Source organism: Plasmodium gonderi (assembly GCF_002157705.1).
Source record: "Plasmodium gonderi DNA, contig: Chr13, whole genome shotgun sequence".
NCBI classification, from domain to species: domain Eukaryota; phylum Apicomplexa; class Aconoidasida; order Haemosporida; family Plasmodiidae; genus Plasmodium; species Plasmodium gonderi.
In genome coordinates, this window is record NW_021628938.1 from 1,271,963 (window position 1) to 1,290,715 (window position 18,753).

General features: G+C 30.0%; 5 protein-coding genes across 5 annotated transcripts; 2 read left to right on the plus strand and 3 right to left on the minus strand.

Annotated features, from left to right (window-relative positions):
- Positions 1-364: 364 nt before the first annotated feature.
- On the plus strand, positions 365-1,817 carry PGO_132230 (proliferation-associated protein 2g4; the record flags this gene model as incomplete). The annotated part of the gene is made up of 2 exons (XM_028689739.1): positions 365-476; positions 793-1,817. The coding sequence occupies 2 exons, from the start codon at positions 365-367 to the stop codon at positions 1,815-1,817; spliced, it is 1,137 nt and encodes a 378-aa protein (XP_028545540.1).
- Positions 1,818-2,986: 1,169 nt separating this feature from the next.
- PGO_132240 (transporter) lies at positions 2,987-5,545 on the minus strand (the record flags this gene model as incomplete). Its single annotated transcript, XM_028689740.1, has 1 exon — positions 2,987-5,545. The coding sequence occupies one exon, from the start codon at positions 5,543-5,545 to the stop codon at positions 2,987-2,989; it is 2,559 nt and encodes an 852-aa protein (XP_028545541.1).
- A 2,355-nt stretch (positions 5,546-7,900) lies between these two features.
- On the plus strand, positions 7,901-9,973 carry PGO_132250 (WW domain-binding protein 11; the record flags this gene model as incomplete). The annotated part of the gene is made up of 1 exon (XM_028689741.1): positions 7,901-9,973. The coding sequence occupies one exon, from the start codon at positions 7,901-7,903 to the stop codon at positions 9,971-9,973; it is 2,073 nt and encodes a 690-aa protein (XP_028545542.1).
- Positions 9,974-10,463: 490 nt separating this feature from the next.
- PGO_132260 (hypothetical protein, conserved) lies at positions 10,464-12,906 on the minus strand (the record flags this gene model as incomplete). Its single annotated transcript, XM_028689742.1, has 7 exons — positions 10,464-10,535; positions 10,681-10,745; positions 10,908-10,982; positions 11,075-11,124; positions 11,324-11,451; positions 11,669-12,013; positions 12,397-12,906. The coding sequence occupies 7 exons, from the start codon at positions 12,904-12,906 to the stop codon at positions 10,464-10,466; spliced, it is 1,245 nt and encodes a 414-aa protein (XP_028545543.1).
- A 2,274-nt stretch (positions 12,907-15,180) lies between these two features.
- On the minus strand, positions 15,181-16,011 carry PGO_132270 (hypothetical protein, conserved; the record flags this gene model as incomplete). Its single annotated transcript, XM_028689743.1, has 1 exon — positions 15,181-16,011. The coding sequence occupies one exon, from the start codon at positions 16,009-16,011 to the stop codon at positions 15,181-15,183; it is 831 nt and encodes a 276-aa protein (XP_028545544.1).
- Positions 16,012-18,753: the final 2,742 nt, after the last annotated feature.

Below are 18,753 nucleotides of genomic sequence, written 5' to 3' on the forward strand. Positions count from 1 at the left end.
TCCTACCCACTTTTTTGGGAGTTTATCTGTCGGGTCACAATCATAGTTTACATATACATATACATTTATTTATGCATACGTACATGCGTACGTGGTTTGAGAGCACATTTGAATGTACAGACCAAATTGACCTTTTTTTTTTTTTTTTTTTTTTTTTTTTTGTGCATCTACAGGAACATTCACACGCATCGCGCAAATCGTGTTTCTGTAGTATACATTACAACATCTTGATAAGCTCATTTTGAAATCTTATTGAACGGTTGTGCATGAATCCACATTTTCCCCCCACACGTCTGCACACACACACACACATACATACACATCCTTTTCTACACGTAAAAATAATTTATATCAAAAAAAAAACATGGAGCAAACACCTGATCCTAAGACTGAAGAAATCGATTTAGAGAAGTACACCCATTCTGGTTCTATAGCTAATGCAACTTTAAAGAAAGTTATAGAAAAGTGTGTAGATGGTGAGAAAAAATGGATTTGTTTTAATTTTTTTTTGCTCTCTATTGCACACATTTTCTTATTGTTTCCTCATTTTTGTATCGTTTTTCATATGCACTTTGTATGGCACCCATTTTAATTTCAACCCTTCACAATTGCATAGCATGGATTTATCTGTGTTCCTTTATAACAAATTAAATACTTATATGCAGAACTTGTATAGGCGGTTATATAATTATTGCCATTTAATTTTGAAATGTACTATGTTTTATTTGCATCCTAGCGATAACTGCTTTATTTATTTATTTATTTTTTTTTTTTTTTATTTGTATTTTTTAGGTGCAAAAATATGCGAACTATGCGATTTTGGAGAGAAGGTTATGAAAGAAGAACTAGATAAAGTATACACAAAAAAAGAGAAAGGAAATAAAGTGGAAAAGGGAATAAGTTTCCCTGTAACCATCAACGTTAATGAAGTGTGCAACAACTATGCTCCTGCGTCCTCTGAGAATGATGAAATAATTAAAAAGGGTGATATTGTTAAAATATGCTTAGGATGTCATATAGATGGACATATCAGTATGGTTGGTCACACGGTCTATATTAGTAATGAAAATGAAATTATAGAAGGTCCTAAAGCGGAAGTTTTAAAAAATTCGCATATATTATCCCAATTATTTTTAAAGAGTTTAAAAGTTGGGATAAATGCCAGTGATGTAACAAAAAATATTCAGAAAGCATGTGAAGAATTAAAATGTAATGTAATTTCTAACTGTGTAACCTATCAAATTAAAAAATATATTTTAGAAGGAAGTAAATTTATTTTATTAAAAGAAAATCCTGAAAATAAAATTGATGATTTTCAAATTGAACCTGATGATATTTACATTATTGATGTTATGGTTACAACTGGAGATGGAAAAATCAAAGAAAGTGATCATAAAACTACCATTTATAAAAGAGAAGTTCAAAAAAATTATCATTTAAAAACGAATTTGGGAAGATCTTTTATAAGTGAAGTTAATAAAAAATTTCCTGTACTCCCATTTCACGTAAAACATGTAGAAGACCAACGAGCAGCACTTATTGGAATCCCCGAAGCTCTAAGACATGATTTAATTAAACCATACACTGTTTACACAGAAAAAAAAAAAGAATTTGTTTCTCAATTTAAATACACTGTTATGGTCAAAGAAGATGGAATTAAACAATTTACAGGTATCAAGTGTTCCCAATTGAATAACTGTAAAACCACTAATGAAATTCAGGATGAGGCCTTGAAGGCCATTCTTTCCACCTCGTTAACATCAAAAAAGAAAAAAAACAAGGGAAAAAATAGTGAAGAAGTGTTACAAGAAAATTAATTCACTCTTGATTAAACGAAAATAAAAACGGAAAAGAAAAAGAAAAAGGAGACCAATAATAATTATAACAATAAACACAAGTGATGCCCAAATACACACCACCCTTTTTGGCACTGCCTGTGCGAAGTCTTTTGATGAATTCACGCAAAATACATATATTATATACCTTTTACAACATACTAACCTTTGTCCTTGTGGACAATTCATAATATCTTTCAAGTGTTAACAAATTAGAAGGGAAAAAAAAAAAAAAAAAAAAAAAAAAGAGGAATGAGAAAAGCAGAAAGAGCTAGATATAGGAATTCCCGTGGCTCACAACCCATTGGGCGCACCAACGTTTGTGTTTAAAGTGTATATATATATATATATATATATATATAGTATTTTTTTGCCAATATGCAAAGATTATAAATTAAAGAAAATTGTTCTATTTGTTTTATTTTGTTAATATATATATGCATTATTATCAATTTTTTCCTCCTCACCATCGTCTTTCCCATTTCCCCCACCTTTTTTTCTTCCTTTTAATTGTACATTTTTTAACGAAATAAAATTTATAAGTTTTTCTTGATAAATAAGAAAAAAAAAAAAAAGCTTGACAAAAAAACATAAACATATAATGGACATATTTACATAACCAAACTGGTAAATCCAAATTCAATTTGGAGGAGAGAATATACGGACGTTGAGAATGTAGGTTTGTAAAAATGTGGGGTAAAGTCTCAATGCTCAGAACTGTATATGGGTTGATATATATATATATATATATGTATAATATGTGTACGAGCATTCTGCACACGGTCACGTGCACATGCATTGATGGACTACACACCCGTTGATGTGCTTTTTCTGACAACTGAAATCACGCGAACGGGGGAAAAGCACATCAGGCAGAAGTAAACAAATTGACAAAAAAAAAAAAAAAAATTAAAAAGGGTAAAGCAAAAATTTACACATAAAATTAAGCTAAATGGATAGTTGAAAGGTGGAGACCAAAATGGAGTAGCAAATTGAGTGGACACATACAGCAGAATAATTGGCAACAAATGCTATGCTTTTTTTTTTTTTTTTTGCTGTCTGTTCATAATATATATATATATATTTTTTTTTTTGTATCATGTTTAGCTAGCTGGAAAAAAATATATATATATAATATGCCTTGTCCAAAGTTAAAACATATTATTATATAATTTATCCTTTTTATAGGTAAATTTAAGCACATATAAAAGACATAGGGATATTAGCCAAGGTAAACAAGTCAGGATTAATAAAACGTCTGATAAAACTTTAACATTATGCTTGTTAATATTCAGGTCAATGTTACTCATCTTCCTTTTATCGATATAATTATATCGATTTAACAAGAATGAAAGAAAAAACGTGCCAATTATTGAAGACCCAATGTTCTCGAATGCACTCATTAAAGCCATGACAAAAGCTGTGTGTTTCTGTTTTACTATATCAATTATGATTGGTTTGTGTGTACCTATATTTATCCAACCGCTTAATACTCCCATAAATAGGGAAATTATTACAAAATAGATAAAAGATTCAGCTTCCTTGGGTATAAAAAAAAACATTATGAACATTAATATTATTCTTAAACAATGAGTACACATACCTATCAGTTGGCGATTTATGTCTTTGTTTAATTTATAAATATAATCACTTATAATTCCAATAAAGGGTGATATCAAACTTGCACATAACCAACTTAATGACATGATGAGGCCACTTTTAAAATCAGAAATGTTGCAGTACTGAAAAAAATATATCATTAAGCTCAGAACATGTTTGGGTATCCCATTCAACATGCCCATTGTTATCATTAACCAAAAGCTATAATTTTTAAAAACATATTTTATTTCGTACAAGTATGAAAATTCATATTTTAATTTTTTTTCTTTTTCTTTTTCATCTCCCTCCAACAAATTAACCAGTTCATCCTGCTCTTCCTGTTTTTCCTTTTCATCTTTACGTTTTGAAAAAATAGAAGTGGAGTTTCTTACCTCCCCCCAGCTTTGGTACGTTCTATCATTCAGTGAATTATTCAACAAGTCTTTGTGATTGTTAACCCCATTGACACAATTTTCATGATTGTCATAATTCTCTTTACTCATTTCACTGTTACTCATGGTGGTACTTAAATTTGCATCTTCTCCTTGCTCAGAATTGGTCTTTTTCGAAGTACTGTGCTTGAAAGATCTCTTAACAAGGTTGCTGTTTATCCTATCATCATTCGAGATTATACATGAGATGTTAAAATCATCATTTATGCTTGTTTCTTTCCCTAATCCTGATATACCCGTATTACTTAAATATGAATTTTTATCTCTCATTTTAGATGCATTTCCAAGTTCTCTGTTTAAAATATTATTTCTGTCACAACTCTTCTTCATTTCAAAGGGTAGATGATCCGCCTTTTCATTAGGTTCATTATAACTCTCATTTTGAGAATAATTATTATTCTCAGAGTTAAAAAACAAAATTTCCTCCTCTTTTTTTTTTTTTTTTCCCCTACCTGAAATGCTGAATTTTGTTAATTTATAACTTTCTCTTTTACAATAATTTTCCTTGTCACTCTCGTTGGATGTTTCAGTCACATTGTCAAAAGATACTAAGTAACTAAGGTTACTTTTTTTATTCCCATTTTCTTTGAATTTACTATGCTTGATTAATTTCAATAAAAATATAGAAACAATAATTGGAAAAAAAGAAATTACAAAATAACAAATTCTCCAACCATTAATCCCAAAATAAATTTTATTACTCAAATTTGTGTTTATAGATATAGATAACATATGCGAAATTGATGAGAAAAAATGTAGGAAGCCAAAAATTGTACTTCTGTTATCACTAAATACTTTATTGGTATATATTTTTTGTATCAGGATGTATATGCATGAATTGTTAATTCCCATTATAAACATAAAAAAAAAAAAATTAATAAAATTATTCGATGCCATGATTCCAAATATAACTACTACATATATGATGGATGAAACAACTAATATTTTCAAAGTGTATCTGTACTCGCCCCAAATCACTTCATCATTAGTATATGTAGAATTTTCTTCTTCTATTTTATTATTCCATGTTTTTTCATCTTCCACTGTCTTTGCATAGCTGTTATTTGTCCTGCTGTTTGACACCTCTGACTTTTCCATACTCTCTCGTGTACAATTTTGATCCATCTGCTTGGATCCCTTTTCCTGATGCTCCGATTCCCCCTTGAAGAGTATTTTGTAATGAGTGTCATTTCCACTGCTGTTTCTATTCTGATTGTTTCTCTGGTTCCTTTTATCACAATTTTTATTATCGATGTTATCCCTTTTATTGTCCCTATTACAGTTTGCACTTCTCACTCTCTTATCCACTTTCTCATATTTTTCCAAAATGATTTTCTTAAATGTATAATCAAAAAATAAGGCAAAAAAGAAGTTGAAACCAGAATATGCCAACTTGTATATGGTGTTCATATAATACAAAGTTTTTACATTGATGTTAAAATCATTTTCAATAGACTTGTATAAGGATGGTAGGGTCTGATCCAGGTATTTATGTAAAAATGTAAAATACAGACATAACAAAAATGTATTTATATATGTGTACTGAAGATTATTTTTTGGAAATAAATTTTTTGCATTATGAAAAATATTCAAAATTAATGTGTCCTTTTTCTTCCATTTTTTCTCATCATTATTGATGCATGTCTCTAGCTTTCCCATTTATTCTGTTCCGCTTATATTATAAAAAAAAAAAAAAAAAAACTTTTAACATGGAATTTTTTGTTTACCTAAATTTTTTCTATGTCATCTGTGAGATACAAGGGGAAAGGTGGCATGTATAAACGTATATATATATATATATATTTTTTCATTTTGATGCCTCTTCCCTTTGGAGCGTTGATTTATGACATGTGTATGAAATCCATTTTCTATATGTACATATACACACATATATTACATGTCTCTGTATTTTTGATTTTTCTGGGAGGAGGGGGACGCTGCTAAATTATTTTTCCTATTAAACCATATTTGTGTGAGAAGCTGAAAATGTGATCAGTCAATTGGTTTTGTCACTTACTTGTGATGCAACTTTGGGTATGTATGTGTGTGTTAATACAACTGTAAATGCAATAGATAATCCTATTATGCATGTGTAACGCATATATTTGCTAAGTTTATGTGATAATGAACATAGATGAACGTCCTAATACCTCCTCAGGTACGTGTTTAAACATGATTTTGAGGATATATAAAACAACATACACATCGATTTCAGTATCGATACCTGGGCCAACACCCATGCGGATACGTGCCAATAATTTTACTTAAGCAAAAGAAAGGTAAACCAATTAATCATGAATTAACAAAAAAAAAAAAAAAAAATTCACACATATATATAAAATAATTTCAAAAAAACATACACATTAAAGGGTTGTAAGAACAAAATTACCATATTTTCTTAGCAATAAAATTACATATAAAAATGTTAAAAAGGGGGAAAACCTTAGTTCTATGAAAATATCTCCTTTTATATCATTTTGTTAAGGAGTATAATTATTGTACAAAAAATACGATGAAATAAAAAGATCGAGAATGGGAATTGACAAATGAGCGTAGGAAAATTGGGAATAGGAAAAATGTATAATATACGAACAAATTGTTAGCAACTTTAAAACATACATTTTTTACTTAAAATTAAAGAGAGAATTTTATTTATCAAAAAGATGATTAGCAATAGCAAATTTAATAAATCAAAATGATAGTTTGCATAGTCATGTAATATACATATGTATGAAACTCTATTTTAAAGTAGTGCCGTGGGGTGGTGGATAGTTGTTGAACGATTTGATGACATATATTGCCCTTTCTCATTTTTTTTTTTTTTTTTTTTTTTTTTCCACTTGGAAAATGTCCCACTATGCCAGACAAGAATAGGCGTCTGAATTGGTGTATATATATATATATATACATTCTTGCATGTATGTGTTCATGTTTATACATATTCGTATATATTATGTGTACATCATATATGCACATAAGCAATACCATGTAATACCAAGTGGGAGGACTTTTACACTTATGCATTACGAACGCATGAATATGTGCAAATTAACAGGAGGAAGGAAAAAATATATATATAATAATATATATATATATATATATATATATATATATATATATATATATATATATATATGCTTCACTTGAAAAAAAAAGTATAGCAAAACCAATAGAAGCAAATGGAAAAAATAGCCATTTGCTTGGCAAGCATTTGCTCTACTGGTGAAGTTTATAATCATGGAGGTGTTCAACAAAATATGGGATAAATTTTATTTTTTCGTTTTGTTTTACATATATATATATTTTTTTTTTTTTAATTCATGATCACAACTTGAAGTTATATCTCTCCCCCTTCAATTTTTGCTTTCCATTTTTTTTTTTTTTTTTTTGTTAAACGTCCCCTCAACTCATTAAGAATAAAATAGGCAAATTTCACCTGCGTCACAGAACAATTAATGCCAATTTTATTTGAGCTTTTTTTTTGAACTACAAAATATTGGACGAAGAGGAAGAGGGAGAAAATACGCCTATAGATATATATATATATATATGTATATATATATATATATATATGTATGCATACTTACATAATCCATGGGGCATATTGAAAAACTACAATTTTTACCGCTTTACGAGTATCTGCAAAACGACAAGAGGGCATAAGCTGGGGTGCCACATTGCATACGCTTTTTTGTCTTCATAGGGTCTTACTCCCCAACATCGTGGCCAAATTTACTACATTTAAAGGATACGGGGAGACTTTAAGGGGAAACTGCTTAAAGAATGAGAAAAAAAAAAAAAGCAAAATAATGCCGTAAATTATTGCCACAAAATAATGCTGTAAAATATTGCCACAAAATAATGCCGTAAAATATTGCCGTAAAATAATGCCGTAAAATATTGCCGTAAAATACTGCCGTAAAATATTGCCGTAAAATACTGCCAAAAAATATTGCCGTAAAATACTGCCAAAAAATATTGCCGTAAAATCATTATGTTAGAAGACTCGATAAGATGAAGCGTAGTCATATGTCCAAAGACATCCTTAAAAAGAGCAAAATTCCGACGGATGCATACAGAAAACAGCAGAAAAGGAAAGAAAGAAAGAAAAAGAAAAAAGAGAGAGCCGAACAACTAGAAAAAATTGTAAGCACAAAAAACCCACACGTCGTAAAAGAAAAATTAGATGTTCTGAGAACAAAAGAACAGCAAGGAAAGCTCTTACCTGTGGAAAAAAAAAAATTAAAACAGTATGAAGCCTTGTGGAATTTGATAAAAGAAAAGGTGAAAGACAAAAGTTACTTCTATAGTAACAATGGAGTTATGTTTAGCTTGAATGAGCAAACTGGTCTGAATGAGCAAACTGGCCCGAATGATCCAACTGGCCCGAATGAACAAACTGGCCCGAATGAACAAACTGGCCCGAATGAGCCAACTGGCCTGAATGAACAAATCGATGTCGGTGCTTCACCAAGTGATGAAAGTGATTATGCTACTTCAGATGATGAAGTGAATTCCCAGGAATCATCAGATGACAGTGACAATGACGTTAGCATAGAAAGGGATAATCAGAGTAGTAAACAGAGCGATGACGAAAATGGTGCAGAAATGGGTGACCAGCAGGATGAGGACTTTTTCTTAGAATCCTTACCTTCTCTTCCCAAAGGATTACCTGATGAATTTCTCATGCAGAATATGTATTCATATCCATATAATTATTATTTTCCAAATGCTAATGTTAATAGCTATGTAAACTATCAGTCTGTTATACCATGTCTTAATAAGACGACAAGTGTGAATAATACTTATTATACATACAACAATAATGGGTATCATAATGGTTACTGCAATATGGCAAGCTATATTTGCAATTCTTCTTATACATCCACATATGTACAAGTGGAAAATGGAAAAAATTACATGAACACACAAGGAAATAGAGAAGTTGTTGTTCCAGAAAATTGTGGAAATAAAAATGTGAAGATCGAAAATTTAAGAAATGACAATGTTGATGGTGGTATAGACAAAACATATCCCATGTGTGTGAATTCGAGTTATCATATACATGATAACCTTGACACTGAATCGAAATTACAAAATGAGGGAAATTCAGTTATATCAAATGTAGGAATGAAAGATATTAACATTCATAAAAATGTCGACCACGATTTGACTACCATTTGTAGTAATGTTGATAATGATGAAAGTAAAAAAAGTTCCACTAAGGATAATAATGGTAGCAATATCACCAACATTGATGTCGATTCCAAAGTGCCTTACGAAAAAGACGGTACAGAAAAAATTCCTTCACCCAAGGATACTTCGAGTTATTTGAGGGACATGCCTAATATGCATATTTCTAACGGTCAAATGAATGTGGTGAATTACACAAATACAAGCCTTAACCCAAGTGCCTCTCCAAACTGTAGCAGACCTAACACTATTAACGAGCTCAACTGCTCTGCTGGTTACTACTATAATTATGGGAATATGTATGGTAATTTTAATACAGGAAATATGACGGGTGGAAATTATTTCCTTCCTGTGTATAATAACAGCACTATGTATGGTGCGACCAATTTTAAGGGAAGAAATGGATTTGGTGCAAATTCAAAAAAGTACACAGATACAGGAAAAAGGTATGGCAATCGTATGAAGGACAAAGAGACAAATCCTGTAACAAAGAGAACTCGAATAGGAAAAGTTGGGGGCTATTATAATGGAGATACAAACTATGGATTGTCAGTAAAAGAACCAAATAGTGATGAACACAGGAGAAAGAGAAATAATGCACATACAAAAGATCACGGAGAAGTGGTACAGAAGCGGCAATGGTCCCAGAAAAAGGGACAAGGACAAGAAGAGAATGGGCATATGAAAAGGAAACAACAAGGAGAAACCCCACCGTCACAGGAACGTACGAAGGAACAGTATTTCATTCCCATTAATTTAAGACTAAAGAACAAACTGAACGACGTATGTGAAACTAATATTAACACAGTCGATAAGGAAAACGGCACAAGTGACAAAAATATTAATTTAGACCTTGAATACAATAAGTTCATCAAAGAGGTAGACTTGGGTTAACAACTGTATTGACGCTTGTTTATATTGTTATTTTGTTTTACTTATTTTGCTGTACTTTATTCTATTTTGTTGTGCTTTACTTTATTCTATTTTATTGTGGTTTATTTTGCTTTATTTTGCTGTACTTTATTTTTTTTAAAAAAAGCAAATGAACTGATGCAATATGCAGCATTCATTTTCTAGTGTGTTTTATTTATTGCCCATGTATATATATGTGTGTACATACGTGTAGGAATATGATTGTACATTGTTACGTATGTATTTCTGTAGTACAACCTGTGCGCATCTGACATTTGCCATCTGTCGTGTGCTTATGTGTACATACTTGTTTCTGTTTTTAATTCGAGGCTTAACATAAGTGGGAAAATTAAGCAGCTTGATTGGCGCTTAAGAACTGCATTTTTTTTTTTTTTTTTTTTTTTACGTAAAAGTAAACCAAAAAGGAAAAAGAGATGGCGAAAGAAATTAATCCTAATGGAAATAAAATTAATTAAATTCCAATTTTACTTAAGGAATATAAAAGTAACATGTTGAGTGGGATTCCAGGAAAGGTATTATTGGTCTGCAAATAAAACGAGGGCGTAAGGGAAGTAAAAAATGCTACAATAAGTGCTACAAAATGTGCCGCAAATTGTCTTACGAAAAAGGTGCAAAAAAAAAAGGAGTTTATTGAGTAGGAAATATTTTCCACTCCTATCTCGAATTACCAAGTAGGTACATGTGGCTATCAAATTAATAATAATCAGGAGCATTATCACATACTTGAGATTTTCTAAAATAAAAAAAAAAAAAAAAAAAAAATTGTCGAAATGGGGAAGCAGAAAATCCCAACATGGAATTGAAACTATACAAATGGTACACATATATATCACCCCCTACTACCACTTTTTTTTTAAATGTTAGCAAAAATGAACTCATAATTGATCTCTCTTACTGTTATCTTTCGTTAGTAGAATGTAAGGGATCCAGAAAAATGAAAGTTTGCTTATTAAGTAGTTAAATGGTATTCCTTCAAAAAAAAAGAAAAAAAGACAAACATGAAATATGTCTCTTTCGATAAATAGTATTTTATTTTTATTTTTCTTCGCTACGAAATTATACTTGAAATGATGTTGAAGTGATAGAGAGAAAAGTTGTTCTTAAACTCGTTGCTGCATGTGAAGGGAACAAAATGCGAATTCGTTAGTTGAACCAATATGATTCTTCTTTGGGAGTAACAAGTGTGTGCATGTGCATCAGCTTGTATATATACACATATATGTATATTTATATGCATATGTGTTTGCATTCAAGTAAGCACATCCACATGAGAGAACGCTTGTGAGAATGCCAGTTTATTATCATTTTAACCGTAACACGTCCCCTATATTTGAATCAAAAATTTTGGACAGGGTAAAATTTCCCGAAAATGCAAATGGGATGTAATTATTAACCAAATAATAAGCTACCAACCACAGAATCTTCATGAATGTTTGTACCTATGGAAAATTTGATCAAATTGGGAAATTTTATGAAAATAAAAAGTATCAAATCGTCATAATATATCGACACATGAAAAGTTAATGCCAATGTAGGGCACCACAGCACATTGATGTTGGATGCATGTCCTAATATGAATTAAGTAGGATGCAGAATGCTCCTTTTTTTTTTTTTTTTTTACATAATCTCTCTCCACTGTTCTCCCAATTAATATACCTCAAAGCTATCCATTATCTGTCTGAGGAACATAGTAAAATATATTAGTACAGATACTAGCGCCTTGATTTCATAAAACTCCCCATTATAGATTACATATCTTACAAAAAATAATAAGTGAATGTACAATCGTAATTCTGTGCCGTGGTATGGATGAAGGCTTCTGTCATTGTACTGGAAAACACTTAAGTATGGGTTGCTTATGTAAAAGAATATTAAAAATAGGAAAGAAAATATTTCTTCACCACATTGGTTATATTCAACGTTTAAAACTTTTTTTAAAAAAAACACTAGAACGAATCCCGATATAATTGCATTTCCCAGGGTGGTGATTATGAACACAGCCTGCGGAGGCATCAGCCGGGGCAAGGGCATACTTATGTGTACGTACGTATTTGTGCTCATATTTATATGTACATTTTTGTGCACATATTTATATGTACATTTTTGTGCACATATTTATATGTACATTTTTGTCCTCATATTTATATGTACATTTTTGTGCACATTTATATTTGTTCGTGGGTGAGCTTGCATATGGTTCATTGTGAGGTGCTGTGGTATGGGCGGCGTTCAACACTTCCCTTAAAAAGTGATGCAATGGTCAAGCACAATTGAGGGAATTCCCCATATTCGCTATGTTTGCTGCATGAACAGATTGAGGGGAGGAACGATGTGTCTACTTTTTAGGTGCACATAAACCTCACACTGCCCTCACTAAGAATTACCCGATTGACTTGTTTTGCATATAAAGACAGAAGAATGAAGACGAAAAAGAAGGTAAAGACTGTGTTTAAAAAACTGGTGTCATTTAAAAAATATATATTAAAAAAGAACTTAAATGAATGCAAAAAATTAATAAAATAATTTTCGCTAATGCCATTTTGAAACATGAACTTGATATTTACATCTTTCAAGTTGTAATTAAGAATTCTGTCGTAATAGTCGTAATTGACACAAAAAAGGGGCTTGATATTTTTATGACTTAATACTTGTGAAATATGATACGAAACAAAAAAAAAGGATGAAAAGGTAAGAGCAAAAAAATTAATATTTGTAAAAATATCTTTTATTTCCCAAAAAAATATCTTGCTCTTAAAAAAAAAACTTCTGATTAAATAATATGCAGGGTTTTCAGTACTTATAATCATGTATAAACAAATAAATACTACACTGATTGTAATTAATGGTTCCAACAAATCTATATGGACACTATTTCGAATATTGAAAGTTTCCATTTTTCTTTTTCTTTTTTTTTTTTCTCTTTTTAACCCTTTATTTTCTCATAAGCTTATTTTCTTATTATTGCAGCAAAAAGCAGCAGTCTTCCAATTTATTTTTGCACATGACATAATGGTAACTATTTTTTTTTTTTTTTTTTTTTTTTTAAAAATGGCCATAAAAAGGCTTGCATAAAAAAAAAAAAAAAAAAAAAAAAAAAAAAAAAAAAACTTCTACGCAAAATAAGAAATAAAAAAGCTTGCCATCAAATTTTTGTTTCCTCTCATCAGTGTGTTATGCCCCCTTAGAGGATGTAAAAATGGGGTGCTTAATTGTACTACGTGGGTGTGTTAGACTTATTCATTTAAGAGGACTCATGGAAATCCATTTAAAAGTGCTCATGGTAAAATCATTTGAGAACACTGATAGAAAACCCATTTTAGAGAACCATGTCAGTGATGTGTATTTTTACGAGGTAATCTCTTATCAACATATTGCAATCTTAGTATGCACAAAAGGGGAGCCGTGAAATTCTCAAAAGAACTAATGAATATATGTGTGTAATGCTTGTATATTTCAGGAGCACAGGAAATGAGAAATGGCATGTTAATGTTTTTACAAACCACAAACCACTTAACTTATTCTCATATGCTTATAATATGCATATTTGACTATGCACCATCCTATAAATGCAAAACAAAATTTGCCGCTTGGATATTTTTCGAAAAAAAAAAAAAAAAAAAAAAAAAAAAAATCCATATATCCCCTAAAATACATGCTAAAATAAAGGGAAATAAACTTGATTTTTTTCAAAGTCATTTTTGTTTCTTTAGAACTGAGATATTCACTTAGTAGAACCAGTAATGAAATCGCATTTTTATAATTTGCATATAATGGGCAAATTGTGCTGATGAGACAAATTTACGCATACTTATAAGTATATATGTATGCAAACACTTGCACGGAAGGAGAAACTGAATAAAAATAAAACCAAAATACAGAAAAAAAGGAGAGAGATAAGGAAATTACAATTAAATAGACCCACAACATATATGTAACTGTAGTTCTAAGCGATTATTCACTGAGAAGACTTAAATTTTTCTTTACATTCTTAACATTACAATGCTTTCCTTTTTTTTTTTTTTTTTTTTTTTTTCCTCCTCCTCCAACTATGGCTATCCGTTCAGCCTATTTTATTGACATTCACACTTTTAGCATTAAAAATTTGCCTCATTTTAATGCCATTGTCATATATATAATAAATTCTAATATAGGATATATACTGCGTATTAATTTTCGGTGTGTAAATTTAAAATAAAAAAAAAAAGCCGTACCGTATGTGGGATGTGCATGTATACATTTGCATATATGTATAAATGGCATATGTATATGTATTATATACATACACATCCACACATATGAGGGATATGCACTCCTACGACACGTGTGTTCACGTATATCTTTGCCATCTTTCATAACTAATTTCGTCCTCTTTCATCATAGTGGATCTATATGCACTCATGAGTACTTATAAATATATGTATACAGGTATATGATGGGTATAAATATATAAATATATATAACATAGGCATATATAAATATACACGTGCATAAACATGTAAAAATAATAACTGTATGCATATGTACTTTATGTGAAAACGCATGCTTTTCGACTTTGCAACATTTTAAAAGCTGATTAAATTATAATTGGTGCTGGAGAAAAAAATATAAATAAAATAAAAATAAATAAAATAAAAATATAAAAATAAATAAATGCATAATTAATGTGTGAACTGCGCAAAAACGCAAAATAAGAAATTTTAAAACGTCATGCGCTGAAACCCCTTAAGGGGAAAAAATGCACGCACGAATGAATATATGCATATGTACACATGTATGTATATATATATATATATATATATGTACATATGTATATGTAGGCACATATGCATATATATGTACATACATGTGTGCACGGAATGAATGTAATACGCAAGGACGTGCAGTGTGTATGTGTGTGTGTGGGGGGGGGTAAAGGTAAAGACAAGCGCATGAGGCCATTCAATTTGCCACTTTCCGAAAGGAATTAAAATGCAACGATTAAGGTGCATATATTTTTCCATTGTTCATAATAAGAAAGGTAGAATAAAATTTAGCCATTTTATTGGGGAGGGGGGTATGTGTGGAAAAAAAAAAAAAAAATAAAAATAAAATAATAGTTTCTTTTTTGGCCACAACAACCCTACTACACACACCTTTTTTGTAAGCGCTTAAAATGTTAGCACTACTTCTTATTCGACTTTTGCTTTTTTTGTGTCCGTTTCATTAGAACTGTCTACAGATTCCTGTTTTCTTTTATTTGTTTTTTCCTCTTTCTGTGGATTTTCTGTATCTTTTGTTTCTACATCTAAATCTGCTTTATCTAAATCATCTAATTCTTCTTCCTCTAAATCATCATCTAATTCATCATCCTCTTCATCCTCATTATCATTTGGAATAAATTCTTCATCTTCCTCTTCATCTTCTTCTTTAAAATCGGCTTCATAAAAGTTCTTAAGAGTATTATCTTCTTCATATTCTTCATCTTCTTCTTCATCAGAGCTTAAAACTTCAACTCCTTCTTTGTTATAACAATCTATAATTTTAATATCTGGTAGAAAGGTAAATAATTCCTTGCGATAATTTGGATCATCAGCAAATGGGTTAAATTGTACACCTAGGCGAATTAAATTTTTTAAATCCTTTAATACTTCAAAATCTTTGATATTTTTAAAATGATTTCCACCTATTTCTAACGTTTTTATATTTGGAAACGTTTCGACTATATATTTTAATACATCTACTGTACTTAAATGATTATCCGTTAATTCTAACACATTCAAAGTTTCTATTTTGGGGAAATTTTCTAAGGTCTGTATTCCTGTTTGATTCAAACTTAATCTTTCTAAATGAGTAAATTTTTTTAATAATTCTACATCTTCATTTTTTATTGCACTAAATTTCTTTCCATCTAATATTAGTTCCGTCAAATTTTCATATGCATTTTCATTTGTTACTTCTTTACCATCGACTGAATTTTCTTTTTTCCATTTCTCAATTCGTTCTTTAATTGCCTTTTCCATCGTTTTATTCTAAGTGGAGAATGAAGAGGATAAGACTGATTGTCTCGGTTAATGGGAAAAACTCCAATGTTCTAAAACTGGAGATATTTAAATATGACGGGAAGAAGACGTGTGCTACAAAAAATTGGAAGGAATATACATATATGCATGTGCACGTGAAGTGATATGTATTAGGTGCTATTAGAAAAAATGCATATGAAAAAGGGTACATATACGGACAAGTGCGAGCCCTAAGTGAGCCCTTATGGAAGTGGAATAAGCTATGTTGTAGTTTTGTATGAAAAGGGAAGGTCTAAACAAGTTCTCGCCATTCGTGAACTTTCGCAAGCGCACATATGGGTGTGCATAAGTATATGTATGTATATATATATATATATATATATATATATATATATATATATATATATATATATATGTAAAAATATGTACACATACATACATATATGAGCTTCAACTCAACGGTAACACGGCTTTAAAAATGTCGCACGAATTTGTTTAAAATGAACAAAGTCAAAAGGGTATGGTGCACACGTATGAACATCACTACGTATAGCTGCTTCGATATCCCTCTTACGCATATGCGTATGTGTTGATAGATGTATACAAGTACAGATATATGCACATGTCTTCCCTCTCGAATATGAACTTTTTCAAACGCTTAAAAAAATTCATTTAAAAAAAAAAAAAGGGCAAAAACATGGCCAAAATTGGGATATTAATACGTGTTACTCAAAGTGGACGTAAACGAGCATGGATGCAATAATTGTTGACAATTGGATTGTATATATTGGGTATTGTGCATGTAACTTTGCCTCTATTTTGCCTTGTGTTTTTCTTGCAGTTTTTTTCTTTACGTTCTCTCAAAATGAAAATAAAGGAGTATCTAACTGTGTAAGCAAAATATCATCAAAACTTTTGGCATTTTTCATGCTTGTGTCAAGATTTGAAAGAGTACACGTTTGGGAACTTGTTCAAATGAAAAGATTTAAACGTGTTATGAGGAACATAAGCGATACAACTTCGTGAGCACAGGAATGAAACAGACTTATAGGTGTAACCAGGTGCAAACACGATAGTAACACACGATCTACATTTATGGCATATTGTAAATAAGGTGAATAATATATGTGTTTTTTTTTTTTTAAATTACGCATCAGATAATAATCCATCTAAATTATTTTTCCATCTGAACGACATAAATGGTTAAAAAAAAAGGCTAACACTGTCATTAGATATATCAAGGGCATTACAGCATATTGGTTTTTGTACTTCCTCGAATTTAAAATTTTCTATGTCTGCCCTACTCAGGCTCTTATTGGTGAAGTATATGAACTTTATAATCACCTCCTTTTTAAATTCAAAAAACATCTGCACACACATGTGTGTAATATATCTTCTGCTAACACATGCATGCGTTCCTTACATGTATATGCATAAATATATATGCATAAATATATATGCATAAATATATATGTATAAATATAAATGTACATATATATGTAGGTATATATATATAGCACAAATGCAAATATCTCCTAATTATACATGCGCATCTTCATGTAGTGTGAATGTACATTCATGGATACGCATATAGGTATATTTGGAAGGTAAAAAATATTAGGCATGAATGTATGAACACATACATGTATGCAATATGCTATATGCAATGTGCGCGGTTTATGTATTATTACTGTATCCCTGATATAAAGGTAAAGTAAATTCAGACTGGTTAAAAGCTCCTTTGAATGGACTTCTCCTTTACGTAATAAAACTGTGTATTTTATTAAAACTTTTAAATTAACAAGCAAATTATTATTCAATTCTGTGAAAACAAAATGTGTGGCATGAAAAAAAAAATATGTCATTCCTTAAAGCCCAGTGAAATGTGGGGAGTGGGGGAAAAAAGAGAGAGAAATGAAAAATAAACTTGTGTAGATATAAGTATAACGGCGAAATTAATACGTAGTGAAAATTATATACTATATTTTTTTTTTTTTTTTTTTTCTCTCTCTCCAAAAAAAAAGTTTTTCTTTTTAGATACACAAAATATATGTAGCTATATTAAACCATTCATATATGCACGAATGTTAAGTACGTTCAAACGCATGTGTAATGTATACTTTTTTTTTTTTTTTTTTTTTTATCTTTGACCTCATGATTATTATAGGATTATGGTTTCAGCTTTTCTGCACAAAAACGCTACATATAAAAATAATAAATATATGCATGAATGGGTGTAAATATATATGTACATTTATGTATATATATGAATATTTTTTAATATAGTTTCGAAAGTGAGAAATGATTGCTTTATTTCTTCTTTTCTTTTCTTTTCTTTTCTTTTCTTTTCTTTTCTTTTTTTTTCTTTTTTTTTTTTTTTTTTTACATTTCTTCTACTTTTGGGGCTGCTCTTTGCATAAACTTTTCATATACCTTAAGAAGATCAAATACATTAATGTCTCGCGCTTACTTTAAAATTCAACTTCAACAAAAGAGAAATATGATGAATCTTATTGAGGAACATATGTACATATATGCGTTTAAAAGGAGCTTTAGGTGATTATAAAATTTCATTCATTTAATATTCATTTTTCATTTCACACACATTTTTTTTTTTTTTTTTATGCTTTTCCCTCTTTTTTTTTTTTTTTATGAAAAAGTGTATTTATAAAATGGTGTATCCATCTTTTTAATTTATTTTATTTTTTTTTTTTTTTTTATACTTGATCATATTTGTATATA